At 38.9% G+C, this 15808-nt stretch overlaps 1 protein-coding gene across 1 annotated transcript in view; it reads right to left on the bottom strand.

The window, feature by feature from the left end:
- micu1 (mitochondrial calcium uptake 1) overlaps positions 1-14722 on the bottom strand; it is a 57308-nt gene extending 42586 nt beyond the window's left edge. The window contains exons 1-3 of the mRNA XM_057342089.1: positions 14562-14722; positions 3695-3859; positions 1870-2059 (exon numbers count right to left, since the gene is read on the bottom strand). Coding sequence (XP_057198072.1) covers positions 1870-2059; positions 3695-3858 — 354 coding nt within the window. The 5' untranslated portion in view covers position 3859; positions 14562-14722. The remainder of the gene's footprint in view (positions 1-1869; positions 2060-3694; positions 3860-14561) is intronic.
- Positions 14723-15808: the final 1086 nt, after the last annotated feature.

The raw sequence follows: 15808 nt of genomic DNA, 5'->3' as shown, positions 1-15808 counted from the left end.
ATGGTGTATGTATGTATGACAACGTGCACCGAAAGATATATTAAACATTAGGGCTGTGCAAAAATATCGATACATGTAACTATCGCAATATTTTTTTTTTCAATAGTGTATCGATAGTGATACCTCTACTATTGATAATTTTTTTTAAATCGTGTCATATGCATACAGCCAAAAGCAAGTGGAAGCGAGCATGGTGAAAAATATAAGATCGCTTGGAGCTCTCAGAGCTGATGTGTGGGTGTGCTTAGGTTTTCAAAATAAGTAATGGAGTAATGAGTTATATAAAATAATGCTGTTTGTAGGCTTTGCAAGTCATGACACAAGTCACTTGACTACTGCAGTGCATTAGACAAAAAGTTTATTAAGAAAAGTAACAATGACTTTTATTGTGCTTTCACGGATGTGACGGAGCAGGGGTTTATACTGCCCATGTTCAGTGTTTTAACTGTAATGCACCACAACAGCCAAGTGACTTGCGTGAGCCACCTTATTCCCCTATGCTACCCACTTGAGGAGCGCAATCCACAGATCCCAAACCTCTGATCTAAAGGTCCATGCATCGCACATCATGGCCACTCTGCAGAGGTAAGGGATGTTTTTACACTTATCCTTACAGAAAACCCCCGGCGGTGCACAGCATGTTGTATTTCTAGCTCTACTTTTGACATTTTCTATTTAAAGTATTGCAATATATCGCAAATGTGTATCGTATCGAAATAGCAATATATTGTATTGTGACCCATCTATCGTGATATGTATCGTATCGGGAGGCACTTGCCAATACACAGCCCTATTAAACATATCAAATATTTAATCCCAAAAAGCCATTTGGTAATTTTGTAATTGTAGAATTTGATTTTGATCGTAGAATTGTATTTATTTAATTGTTGGCGAATCCACTTGATGTCATCATAAATAAAAAGTTAATTAAATACAGAAAACAATCATTATTTTAAAAAATGAAACATAATCCGCTTGTTAAGCCTGACGTCACGTACCACCATATATGGAAGGTCATATTCCTTTCCGGCTCCAAACGACATAGGCAAACAACAAATAAATACTCATATACACAGAGGGTTTGCTTAAAACTATCACAAAAACACGATTCTAACCTTTATCCCCATATAACGAAACCGTTCATTTTTACAATTTATTAAAATATTGATTCTGAGAGACACTAGTAAGCACTGTGGGTTTATTAACATTTCACGTAAATGTGTGATACGTATAAAAAGCGCTCGAAGTGCTTGAAATGTGCGGAGGGTTGAAACTGGAAACAGTATTCCTTATTTCATGACTTAACAAGCAGATACAATGTAATACAAAAACAAATTAAAATTACTTGTATTCGTTTAATCGAGTCATGTATTCTTTTATTTATTTCCCTATGATTTAATAAGTTAGTTATTGATAATTATCGCTGGTTTGGTCCTCAATAGCAACAATGACTGTTTGGTAAAAAATGATTCATCTAATTTAAAACACTTACTGGTTGTAAACATTACAGCATGTCTACAAAGAAAGTTGAACCCTTCTACAATAAAAAAAATGCTGTAATATGTCCTCTTTTAAGGGAAGATTTTTGCTATTGACTTCTACATTTATTCCTTCATATTACGTTTTCCCCACAGTTAATGTCAGCTGCAAATCATTAAGTCGACTATTGTTGCTCTGCCACCTTCCGTCTGATGGCACGTCATATAAAATCCGCTTTAGAAATATGCAGGTTCATTTCATCCCTGTGATTTGCATGGTGATGTGACGGGATGAGCCCACGTGTCTCATCTGCACATTGTGAATTCAGACTGAGTGAATGAGACTGACCTCATCCCAATGAGATTTATATGAAATAAACACATTGATTACCTTGCGGTCACGGAAGCCGATTCTCGGTTTCTTCTTCTTCCCTTCTGATCCCGCCTCCTCGTCCTCCTCCCCGCTACTCGACTCGATTGCGTTTTCTGGCTCCGCCTCCTCTGCTACCATATCGTCAACAGTCTCCTCCTCCCGCATCTGTTTATCATGCTTGACTGAAGACCCCGCCTCAGCGTATGCTCTGCCAATCAGGACACAGACTGTGTTAACCATACCAATTAGACATAAAAGACCAGAACCATTAGCACTAAGCAAGCAAAATAGGGTCCTTTCTGATCGTATGCTGACTTAAAAGCACACTCTGAATTTTGTTGGGAAATCCATTATATTTGAGAGTTAAATCTGTCATTGAGTGTTTTTATCTAGTTTATGGATGTGTTCCTCATGCTAAAAGTCAATGAAGAGTACAGCCAGGTCAATATCTTCGGGACACAATGCAGTAATTGAAAAAAGCCCAGCCATTGATGTGATGGGATGGGTGTTGAAGGTGTGTCAAATAACTCAATTTAATGAGACATAAGGAAAATGACTGCACTGAAACGTCACCTCATCCCATAACCCCCTCATTCTATAGATCACCTCCCAGATGCATTTCACCGCATCGCTGATATAGTATCAGCTCCTCTACTCATACACACATCCAGCGCTGGACTGGCCATCACCCAGACTGCAGATGATTCTATGCAGATTTCAGCTCTCTACAAACGTTTGTGTTAAAGGTCAAGTGTATCAATGTTAAAACACCTTTAGTGAAATAAGCTATTCGTAAGCTGAGGCCACAGGTGAATTTACTCAAATGTCAAGGGAAAACTTGAAAATGAGAATGTGATTTACCAAAAAACATTCTGGTATAATACAATAGAATATAATACAAGGGATTATTCACCTAAAAATGAAAATTCTTTCATAATTTATTTACCCTCGTGTCATTTCAAACCTGTTTCACATTCTTTTTTCTTCAGAACACAAAAGATGATTTTAAAGAATGTTGATAACCAAACAACACTGACCCCCATTGACTTCCATTGTATGGACACAAAACCACTAAGACATTTCTCGAAATATCTTCTTTCTTGTTCCACAGAAGAACGAGTCATATACAGGTTTCAAGGTTCAACGACTTTACACAAAATATTAAGATCTTCAGTGTGCGATTCACCTGTGAACACTGCAACATCGTGCAGCTTTCAAAACATTGCTCAATGAAAAGAGTTCGGGGCGGGACTATATGGATATGGTTCTCTCCGCGTTTATGATTCGTTGAATGGTAAGGTTGAATCTGATTGGCTAAAGAGTACGACAACCCATGTGGGAGGGGTTGCGCTGCCAGGACAGTCTCAAAAAACACACACACACATCCAAGCCGATTCACACGTGAGTGACGATTTGCACATTCACATAACACGATAAACGTGTACATTTTAAACTTTCGAAATATTTGCGCACAGTCGTATGTTTGCGAAACGTACTTTATGAGAAAATAGTTTTGTTTTACGCACGTGAATTGCTTTTTGTAAATGTATATGTATACTTTGTGCACGTAAATTAGGTTTTGTTCATGTGAAACTGTTTACGCATGTGTGTATCTTGTTTTACGCGTGAATAATTAATGAGACTAAAATCGCTCCATAGGACTATAGTAGAAGTGTTTGGGAAACCTGATGGGAGACGGTTATTGTTTCGCAAATGCATTTGGTTCGGCTTGTGGTGGTTTTTAAATGGACAATAATTTCAGGTAATATCTTTATCAAACAAACTAATGGACATAAAACAATGACAGCTGCTGATATGATTGAGTGCAGTCTTTGATTTGTACCTCGTCCACATTAGTCCAGCACTGGCCGTGATGCCCGTCACTCCTGCCAGGGCGGCCAGCATCACTCTACGCCGCTGATGGGAACGGAACGCACCGCTGTGATGCCGTCTTGACAACTGCACCATACCGACGGTGGCAGCTGTCAGTGCCCGCAAGCGGTACATACTGTCAGAAAAGAGAAAAAGAAAGTGAATACTATGAAATAACAGGTTAATTCATAACATCAATTATATTCCCATACAAATGGTTCACTGATTGCACCATAACACAAATAAAATGCTAACATAAGAAATAACTGCAAATATTTAGGGGAGGGAAATATACTTTCATTACCTCATACTGTAACACCACATTGCCGAAGTATATTTAGGATGATGTCAAATGCACATTAAAATGTTTGGGGGTCTAAACGTAAAACGCTATATGGGGGTTCTGGGTTTGTTCAGAATACTTGACACTGTAGACTGATCCCTGAGCCTGCAAATCCCCCCCCCAAAAAAAACCCCAAAAAGCTTGACTTTAAAGGAGTAGTTCACCTTTGAAAGAAAATGCGGTCATCATTTACTCACCCTCTTGTCATTTCAAACCTGCATGACTTTCTTTCATCCGCAGAACACCAGATATTTTGAAGAATGTCGTTAACAGCACCCTATTCACTTGCATTGGTTACAATAGAAGTGAATGTGGGGCTGTGCTGTTCTGTTACCAACATTTTTCAAAAGATGAAAGTGTAAAAAAAAGTGTAAATGATGACAGAATTTTCATTTTGAAAGTGAACTACTCCTTTAAGAATTTTCTTTCATAAGGTCCAAGAATAAAGAAGTATAACACATACTGTATATCAGATCTTTATGCAACTATATCAAATCATTACATGAGTTGCTAAAAACACTTGCTGAAGAAAACTTGTTCTTTAAAAATGAAAGAATCTCAATCATTTAATGTATTCTTCTACCTTTAGTTATACCAAAGATATTAAAATTAACAAGATGTGCCACTCCCTTACAATGAATGGGGAGGAATGCAACGCCCAATATGGCCGCTCTAGCCAAGGAAGTCCCGCCTTCCAGTGAAACGAGCCAATCATCACTATTCTCTGGGGCGGGGCTCTCGTGAGCTCTCGGCGGCGCTTGCCAGTCTGTGCGCATGCGCAGTAGATGAAACAACCTCGAAAAAGGTGATTTTTAGCTCAATTTCAGCTTAGCAAACCAAAGTAATGGTACAGTTCATTTCAGGTTTAATTCTTAATAAGAAATATGCCGTTTAATTTTGATTTTTACTAACGATTTAAAAAATATCTGCCTGCCCCCATTCAAGTAGATAGGACTGTGGACTTGCTATGACGTAAATAGCTGCCCAGAGGCGTTGCAAACATGGCCGCCGAGTGGCACGACTTCCGTAAAAGGACTTTGGTTATACTTCTAGACGTGTAGAGGTATACTTCTCTTTTTCGTGTTCCTCACACCGAGTTAAATACAGAAATACATGGACCACCGGAGTAGAACATGGACATGCGAGGTATGCTTGGAGCTTAAATAATGCAATATGTGATATATAACAATATATCAAAATACAACAATGTATGTATTCGAAGTCCTTAAAACCATTAAATAATTTGAATGCTGGAAAAAGAAAGCATTTTTTTTGCCAATACCAATCAATAACTCTAGAAAACAGGTCAAAAAACAATTAATTGTAAAAAGTTTAAAATAGAATAAATACGAAATATTCCACTCAATGTTAAACAGTGCTGAACTCAATTACAAAATAAAGGCTTCCACGAAGGGATTCAGTTACTCACAATCACTTGCAACAACCAAGATTCAAGGCTGGACCGTAAACCAAAGGCTATTGGCTACTTAAAAAATGATAGCCCCTTCCTGTTTCAACAGGACATATGGTACACAAAAAAGCTTACTCATCAACCCATTCCACAAAGGCTTTAAAGTACAAAGTTTAAATGAATGTTATTTTTTCAAAGAATATACAAGTAAAGTTTTATTATTCAAAACCAGGGATAATGTACAATCAACATCATTTATTGACTTTTCAGATTTTTAATGTTCTTTCGTGTCAATTTTCCAGTCCCCTCCTGAACCAGCATCTGCTCATATTCCATTAAAAACAGCCAATTTATCATTTCACACACATCTTGTGACATCAAACCGAAGGCAGTGAATGACGAACCATCCCTCTGTGCTGTTTCTTGTTCTTTAGAAGGGAAGCCAAACACTCCGTGGAGACTGAAAGAGCCACCTGTCTGTTCTTCAATATTGACTGTGGTTTGACTGAGGTCCTGATTCAGCACAACTTAATGAGAGAGAAAGCGCTACATGCTAATTGAAGTGTGCACTTGTGCGTGACATAGAAGTCTATGGGGACTCTGGTCTCTGGGGTTCTGGACAGTCAGACTTTGGCTGGGAGTGGTGTGGAACTGTTCAAACGGAGTGAAAACTGCCTTTGCCCAGCAAATAAGTGGGTTTTATCAGAGTGTTGCATGTGGTCCAAGCTTTCTTGACAAACACTTCATATCCTTCAGATTCAAATAAGGCTTTGGTTATAACTTCTTACAATGTTAATGATGTGCATTTGTGTAGTTCAACTGCAATTATGATGAGCTTTGCATTCAAAATCCAACAGGAGTCAAAGCTGGTCTAATGGAATTACATTTGAAAACATATCAGGGTGTGAAAAGAAATTGAAAACAAGTTTTACACCTAAAATACTCTGCAAACAATGTAGTATGGCATTCATAAGCATTACAACTATGGTGGTTCAAAAGTTAGTGACATTTTACGCAAGATTACCATGCTAAAAACACAGAAAAGACCTTGTAAGGTCTTTTAGCGCTGCGGGCAATGTTTTTCACTTAAAAATAACTTAAGTTTCATTCACAACTCATTCAAGGTTGCCAACTTTAATGAAGCAAAACTGACACATTTGTGTACAGTTACAGTATGATAATATATGAGTTGCCGGGCCAAATGCCTCATTTAGACTAATTACTAATACTTTACTCAACATTAACCTTCACAGATCATGAAGATTCACTTTAGTGATAAATGTGATTCAATTTAAATACATCAGTCAACTTACAGCATTTTCTAATTCAATCAACTCCCAGCACAGAAACATGGAAGAGTTTTAGTTTGTTTTAGGCAGGGTTTTTCCTGGCTCAAAATGAGGCGGAGGTGGTGCCATCCTGATCTTGTACACACACACGAAGGCCTACTGTACCTTTAAGTGGCTTAACCAAAGTGACTTTGACATATTAAAAGTTCTAATAAAATTAGAAGAAAATGACAATAATTACGTTATATAAAACTATTTAAAAAATTGTTTTAATAAACCAAACAGAAATGTTTTTTAATCAAATAAAGCTTTTCTATCATTTTCAACTAACTTTTGAGCCCACAATAGCCAACTGAATTAACCAGTCTTACTAAATGAGCAAAGCTCATTCACATCTTGTATTCTCTGTGGTTCACTTTAAATGATTCGAGGATCTCTTGTATTCGCTAGTGACTGAAAAGTTCAATAGTTTAAATGAATCGGTTCAAATGAGTCATTCGTGTGCGAGTCGTTCTGAACACAATGTGTCACGGATTGGCAGAAGAACCCAAGTGCAGGCAACGGCAATGAAGGGGTTAACAAGGGTATTTATTATATAAAAAAACACAAAACAAAACACCCTCGATGGGGGAAAACCAAAACTAAGAATCTGTATTAAACAAACAAGACTTCCCACGTGGGGGCAAAAGGAAAAACAAGAACAGCAAAACCCTAACTAAAAAACACGACACAACGTCTTAAATAAAACAAGGCAGGATAAAACTAAAGCAAAAACACAAAACTCACAGTTCTCAAACAAGGCATGGAACAGGAACACGGGCGACAACACGAGCATGAACACATACACAACGCAATCCACGAACACAAGACAAAGAAACAAGAGGGTATTTATAGAGAGAGACAAACGAGGGATAACGACACAGGGCAGGTGTGGGTAATCAAACACTTAGGGAAAGATAACAAGGAAAAGAGAGGAATGGGGCCAATGACAAGACACTGGAGAGAAAGTATATTATTGTCCAAAGGACAACAATAAGTTTCTCTCCACACATAACCAAAGACTTTGCCATGGCTCTGCTACATGACCAAGAAAAACATGACTAAAGAAGCAGAGCCATGACAACAATGTGCGTTCATACTGGCGAACTCGCTGTGTACAGTATACGCTGATTCAACGATCCAACTGCACAGCTGAAGACACTACAATGATGTGCGTCATGTTAATATAATAAATTTCAAGAAAATGAACGTACTTGAATGCTGTCACGACTGGTGCGTGGAAGAACCCAAATGCAGGCAGGCAGTAAGGGGTTAACAAGAAATATTTGTTTTTACACAAAACACGCAAAACAAAAACCCACAGTGGGGAACAAAACACGATAATAAATGGAGGAACAAAACAGGCACATAAACTCACTAACCTAAAATACAAAGACTAACTACAAAAAAACTACAAAAAACTAACAGACACTAAACTCACGGAACAGGAACACACAGCACTAGGCACGGAATCAAGATGAACAGGCATGAATACAATACACGGTACAATCCACAAGCACAGGACAAAGAAACAAGAGGGTATATATAGGAAAGACAAACAAAGGATAACGACACAGGGCAGGTGTGGGTAATGAAACACTCAGGGAAGGATAACAAGGAAACGAGATGGCGGGAACAGAGAAGAGACACTGGAGAGAACGTATATTATTGTCAAAAGGACAATAATATGTTTCTCTCCACACATAACCAAAGGCTTTGTCATGACTCTGCTACAGGACCAAGAAAAACATGACTAAATGAAGCAGAGCCATGACAGAAGCCCCCCCTTTAATGAGCACCTCCAGGTGCTCACCAAGGGGTAGACGGATGAGACAAGACCGACTGAGACAGTGACAAAAACCAGACAAACATGGTGAACATGACAAGGGGCAGACAGGACAACAAGACTACAGGATTGGGGTGGGATAACAAAAATAACAAACATGGGAGGGGGGGTGGGGCAAAACAAGAGTTCGTAGGGGGCAGTCCAAACTGGTTGGGGGGAATAGTCCCAGTCCCCGGCTGCGCTCGAGGGCGCGGAGTCCTGGGGGATTTAGGACGCGTCCTGGGGGGGACAGTCTTTGGCCCTGGGAGTTTCCCAGGGGCCGTCCTGGCTGCCGGACTGGGGACCGGCTGGAAGGCCGGCTGGACAGGGCTTGACGCCGGCTGGAAGGCCGGCTGGACAGGGCTTGACGCCGGCTGGAAGGCCGGCTGGACAGGGCTTGATGCCGGCTGGAAGGCCGGCTGGACAGGGCTTGACGCCGGCTGGAGGGCCGGCTGGACAGGGCTTGACGCCGGCTGGAGGGCCGGCTGGACAGGGCTTGACGCCGGCTGGAGGGCCGGTTGGACAGGTCTTGACGCCGGCTGGAAGGCCGGCTGGACAGGGCTTGACGCCGGCTGGGGCGCCGGACTGGACACCGGACTGGACATCGGACTGGACATCGGACTGGATGCCGGACTGGACGCCGGACTGGACATCGGACTGGACGCCGGCTGGATTACCGGACTGGACGCCAGCTGGATCACCTGACTGGACGCCGGCTGGATCACCGGACTGGACGCCGGCTGGATCACCGGACTGGACGCCGGCTGGATCACCGGACTGGACGCCGGCTGGATCACCGGACTGGACGCCGGTTGGATCACCGGACTGGATACCGGCTGCACCGGACTGGATGCCGGCTGGATCACCAGACTGGATACCGGCTGCACCGGACTGGATACCGGCTGCACCGGACTGGATACCGGCTGCACCGGACTAGATACCGTGGATACCGTGAGGTATTATGTGAGGTTTCTCCTCACATAAAACTATCGCATGACAGAAGAAAATGTTAAATTTAGCGCATGAAAACTCTTACAGCGGTTTCCTAATAGCTCATCCTTCTTAAAGCATGATAATATTATTCAGCACAGGATCGGATTTTGGATCGTCCCGCCACTTCCGATACCCGATTCAGCAAAAAAATCGATACCGATACCGATCCAGGGTATCTGCCCACCCCTACTACTGACCCTAAATTCTCATCATAGCATACAGAGAGACAAAGTTAAAACTAAAAACACATCATGTTATATGCTTATGTTGAGCAGGTATGAGGGGAACACGATTGCTTTTTGAAGATGTTTGCTCGTGAGTGTATTTAATATAACGTAATGCGAACTTGCAATTGCTAAACCTGTGTTACAGTCATCTGCTGTATTGCGATGCAATGCAAACGGAATATGTAACGTTAGCATTCATGCGAGACGCATGCGAACATCCAAAGGCCTCCGTTTAAGGCATGTTTATATAGAAAAATGATGATATAGTGTGCTGCGCCACGTTCCGCACGTTGTTTAAGTGTCATACACCGGTAATGCGGTATATTAAAGATTCATATCATAACAAAAATAGAAAATACACACCGGTATTCGGTATAAACCGGTATATCGCCCAGCACTAATGGGTATCATATTTTATTGAATCCATATCTTTTTGTTTAAAACAAATAATAAAGCAAATAATTTCTGATACATATTTCTTAAATGAGAAACAATTGTTTCATTAAATCTATATCTATTTGATATGAAAAAACAAATCATTTTTAATATTAATGAGAATTTTTGTTTTGATTAAATCTATATATTTTTGTTTATAGACCAAAAACAGAGTTTAAATTAATTGACTTTCTTCAACAAGAAAAATATACTTCGTGCCAGGTTTTATAAAATAGCTTTCATAGACATAGAAAATATTGTTTAGGTCAAGTTATTTATTTTTCATTGGCTCAAGTCATAAAATATAGATGTGAATCCTTACCCTAATTTTTTTTAATTGGTTGAATGAAAACCTTTTTTCAGTGTACATCCCTAATGCTTTTGTTATTTTAGGAAGAACAAGATGAGATGTGTTCATGTGGTTTAGGCTGATTTTCAATTGTATCCTACAGTACATTTAGAAAAAGACGTGAATCACAGGAGGTGCACTCGTCCCTATCTGCAATCATATTTGTATCATCAAATAAAGTGAAATAAATCTGTGACACCTGAGTAAATAACCTCAAGTTGTGGAATGCCATTTTCTCAACTTGTAAGACAATACCTCCAGCAAAAAAAAAGCAGAATAAATGATCTCAGGTGTACATCAAAAGCAAGTTACAGCAGCACAAATAAAACTTATAATGACTGTGGCACATGTTTGATGTATGACTTTTATACAATTTTCTACAATGACAGAATGGATTGTCACAAGTAGTCGGAACATGTTTTAACAATGGTATTGGCAGATGGCTTTATCACAACACTCTGTGTTAAACTTTTGCTCGGTTGAAATACCTGGGGCACACAGAGTACTACAAGTACTTTTCTGTAGTTGGCTCTGTATTGTCTGTTACATGTGTTCTATTTTACATTTATGATCTGGATGCTTTTACCTAAAGGGGCTGACAGTGCAGTCAAGCTGTACAATTGAAAGTTGAAATAAGACGTAAAACAGGTGATGCTGCACGGGTGAAGCAATCGTGTATCAGTGCGCCTCCAAAAAAGTCTAGTCATTCAAGAGCAAGGATGGGTCACGACTCGCCTATGTGCCAACAGATGCATCAGCAAATAATTCAGCACCTTGAGAACAATGTTCCCCAAAAATTAATTGAAAGGATTTTTTGGGATTTGGGGCTTTTCACCCTCTATGGTGCACAAAATTGCTCAGAGATGAAAGGAAACTGGCCAAATAACAGTACAGGCTGCACAGATGTGAAAAACATCATCAGCTGTAATGATATCATGACATGGACTCAAGAATACAGCCCATGTCCGTCCAGACCATTCATTGCTGCATCAACAGATCCAAGTTCAGGCCACTATGCAAAGCAGAACACACACAGGTAGTTGATGCTTCCAAATAAGAATGCAAAGTGCATTACGAAGACAAAAAAATACAGCTAAGAAAGTCTACAAAAGCAAATTATGATGAACAGAGGAAAATTCTGCTTGCTGAACATGTCTCTTGAGAACTTGAATCTTAAATATGTGTTATTAAATAAAACGAGATGTTCACCAGTGGCAAACTTGATTGTCCCAATTTTTTTGCAGTATGTTGAAATCATGTACTTAAAAAATGAAGACGTCAAATACTGTCTCACTGTAGAGTCTAGACATGGGCCCAGTTGCATAAACTTAGCCACCAAGTTAAGACTGCGTCTTAACAAGTCTCACAGACTAGTAATTAGTTAGGACTAGGCATGGGCCATTATGAGATTTTGATGGTATGATAGTTTGGATTAAGGTTATCACGGTTTCGCGGTATTGCGGTTGCAGCTTTAAATGTGTTATTTTAAATGTCTGAGTAAAAAACATTGAACACAATAGATTTGATTTTTTAAGCAACACAAAATATTTCGTACATTAGTAAACATGAACAGTATGTCAGGTTAAATCAGTACTTCCCCAACATTTTAAAAGCATGGCACCCCTTTCTAGTCTTCTTTTAAATGCATTTCCAGTACTTAAACTTACATGCATTCATTCATACATATATACATATACATAAATAAATTAAATGCAGATGAGCAAACAACTAACTAAGGATAAACAAAATATGATGGATTCCTGCACAAAACAGCTCATACCTTTGGAACGGTATAACAGAAACTTTTAGTGGGTTTTAAACAGTGACTTTCCCCAAACCACGGTATACCGTGGAACCGGTATTCAGCCCATGCCTAGTTAGGACTAATCAGTCTTACTTTTCATATTTCAAGTTAGCCCAATCTACCGTGTTATGTAGCCCAATCTACCGTGTTATGTAACTGATTTAGGGCTGCAGCTATCGATTATTTTAGTAATCGAGTATTCTACTGATTTCTCCATCGATTAATTGGGTATTCGGATAATAAATACTTTTTCTTTATAAAAAGCTATACTAAATATACAAGAGAAAATAAGACAGGTCTCTTAAAATGAACAACTAATTTGTTTCCTTTTTAGGAAAATTTATATTTATTGCTGAAATTGCATACATTAATATCTGTGAAAACTAAACCCATTTAGTACATTCTATTGCCATATTACATTCAAAATGCAATATAGGCCTAATACAAATGTATAAATAAGAAACATTAATAAAAATAGAAAGAATAATTTCAAAGGTAAACAACTAACTTCAGCTTATGCATGATGCATTTAGTTTATCTAAATTGGTTTTAGTTTCTTTTTTTACTTTTAAATAGTAATATATTTGTCCGCATAAAAATACCGAGTTAACCCGACTTTTATTTTGGCAGGTCGTCGGAAGACGCTTATTTTTTAGTGTTAGCTTCACTCAGTAAAATGTTCTGAAATAAACTCTCAGAGCAACTCTGGGGGTGAAGTTCATGTGTTCATGTCCTCATTCAGCACAGACGCGGACAAATTCATGAGCATCACGCGTGTAGCACGTTAAACTTCAGTTCATTCACTCAGACACGCAGAACAGACTAAAGTGCGTGTGTCTCACGGTGAATGCGTGAGACTTGAGAGCCCTGTAACATGAATAGAGTTTAGCGGGCTGTGCGTCAGTAATAACGGTCCGTGGGGAAACGCAGTGCTCCGTGTGTACTGTAGTTAAATGGATTAAACGAAGCTTAGAGGCAACAAAAATTGCCTCGATGATTTTTTTGTATTCGAGTTACTCGAGGAATCGTTTCATCCCTAAACTGATTTAAAGAAGTTATGACCAGTCTTGAAGAAAACATTTAGATGACTAACTTCTAAGACCAGTCTAAGCAGTTTAGGCAACCGGCCCATAGTGAACTCAAGTGAATTTACAAAACATACCTTATTGTTTTTATTACCCTTTTCCGTGTTGTCAAATGTTCCTTACTTATTGCAGTTGCATATACTTTTGCATTAGCCAGATAAACCCAGAAAGGTTGTTAGGAGACATACTGTATTGTAACCTAAAATTGTCACACAGTATACACAATGTGTAGAGTAACTTCAAGTTTGAGTAGAAAGTAATAACACAACATGCTATAACTCTCCATCTTGAGGTCATTCCATCTAAAATATTACTATGAACATTTCATAAACATAGGCTACTATAGTAAACCATGCAGTTTTATGAATACTGTGTGAAATAGATCAAAATAAAAGCAACACGCCACATCAACAAGACAGGTAGACAGATTAGTAATTCGTCTATTAATAACAACGGATATTATTTAACAAATTACAGTAACTTAACGATTTAAATATCTCTAACTTGTTTTTGTACCACAATCGTTTCATGGTGTCACTACTGTATTCACAAAGTACTTCAAAGTACCATGGTACTGCCAACTGATAACACTGTTACCTTAGTGTTTTGATATGCAACCTAAAATATGTCAGTAAAACGACCTCTAAACCCCTCTCTAACACAAACTTAACAACAACCTTTAAAAAAAAGTAGATAATAAGTAGGCAATATTATAAGACATTATGAGAGATCCAGACAGCAAACATCTACATTTTACATTCAGCATCTCGATCACCAGAGAAGCGGTGCAGTAATATTAGCTTGAGCTACATTTAGCCCCGCTTTAATCGTTGTTATCCTCCATTATGTTAAACCGTATTCTGAGAATTCTAAGGACAGTACATTTGGCGATTATTAAGGTTCTGGAATCAACTGACATCAGGGCAGCCCGGGTATCTGAACACAGACAGGCATCGGCTACACTCAAACGCTAGCTGCAGATGCTCGGTCTCTAGCTGTCAGTTCTGTTAAAGGGATCGGTATAGATCATGTACTCACTTTTATACTCCCGGCGATGCCAAATAAAGTCCTGCACGGGTTATACCTCCGGCAAATGGTGTAGATTTACCTCCGATTATCCTTGAATAAGTGCCGTGCTCACTTTCTCCGCTAAAGTTCCGCGTCTACGGAGGCCGATCACACGAGAGTAAACACAAGAGGTGCTGCGTAGTGCGCAGACCGATCGCCAAAGTATCGCGAGAGCACTTGGATAGCACAGCTTTCTCGCGATACTTCAGTATCATACACCGATCGGTCTGCGCAACGCGAGTTCGTTTGGTTCAGGACCGAGCTGCTTGGAGTTTGTGTAGATTTGGTCAGATATGAAGTGTTTTATTTAGAGTATATGTAGTAAATAAGAGCAATTACTTACGAAAGGTCGTAAATGTGATTTAAATAATGGATGGATATACATTTTCAATGGTGTCATTGTAATATTATATTAAGTAAATTAATGTTATTCATGAATTTTCATCTTATTGAGGTTTGTTTTTGGTAATATTTATAATTTCTTGTAACTCCTTACACACTCAAGAGCGTACTCATTATTTCTAATAAGCATAAAATGTCTGGCCCTATCCTGTTTTAATTCAGATTTTCAGTTAATTAGATTTTTTGTGTATCTTGAAAACGTTCTTGTTTATGATGGATATAAGAATAATTTAAGAAGTGAAATGCATCTCTGCCAGCACACTACAAAGAGCAGAAAGTATGATAAGAGAACCAGAAATGTTTTTATTTTTTGGGGTCACCCCGACATGTATGAACCTGCTAAATTCCTCTCATTCCTTCTTTGTTTAGCCCCAATCATCTCTTTCACTCTCCCTCTCTGTCGTGTTTCTTGATACAATATCATCTTTTGGTGTTATAGTACACACTCCCTGCAAAATAGACTCACTTTGACAAATTTCCACTCTGGATCAACCAACCGTGAAACAGGATCTGAGCAGGCTGGTTGAATAGATGATTCGTACATGCAAACCATTCTATTTTGGAAGATCTTGAAGACACAGATATATTTGAAAAACAAATTTAGTTTTATAAAATGCAGACTGAACATGAGCATTTATTTTTTATTAAATAATCACATGAAATATTGTATGACAAGTTCACTAAACATTGTGCTTCAGGTCTATTGATCTTTTGAACAAACCCAAGGCCATATGGAATGGAATTAGATTTAATTTACAAGTTGAGAAAGGAAATATTCAGCTGTAAACGCATTTAAAATGTAAAGCCTTCTCCTA

Source organism: Triplophysa rosa, linkage group LG9 (genome assembly GCF_024868665.1).
Source record: "Triplophysa rosa linkage group LG9, Trosa_1v2, whole genome shotgun sequence".
In the NCBI taxonomy this organism is placed as follows: domain Eukaryota; kingdom Metazoa; phylum Chordata; class Actinopteri; order Cypriniformes; family Nemacheilidae; genus Triplophysa; species Triplophysa rosa.
This window is presented reverse-complemented; position numbering and strand designations above follow the sequence as displayed.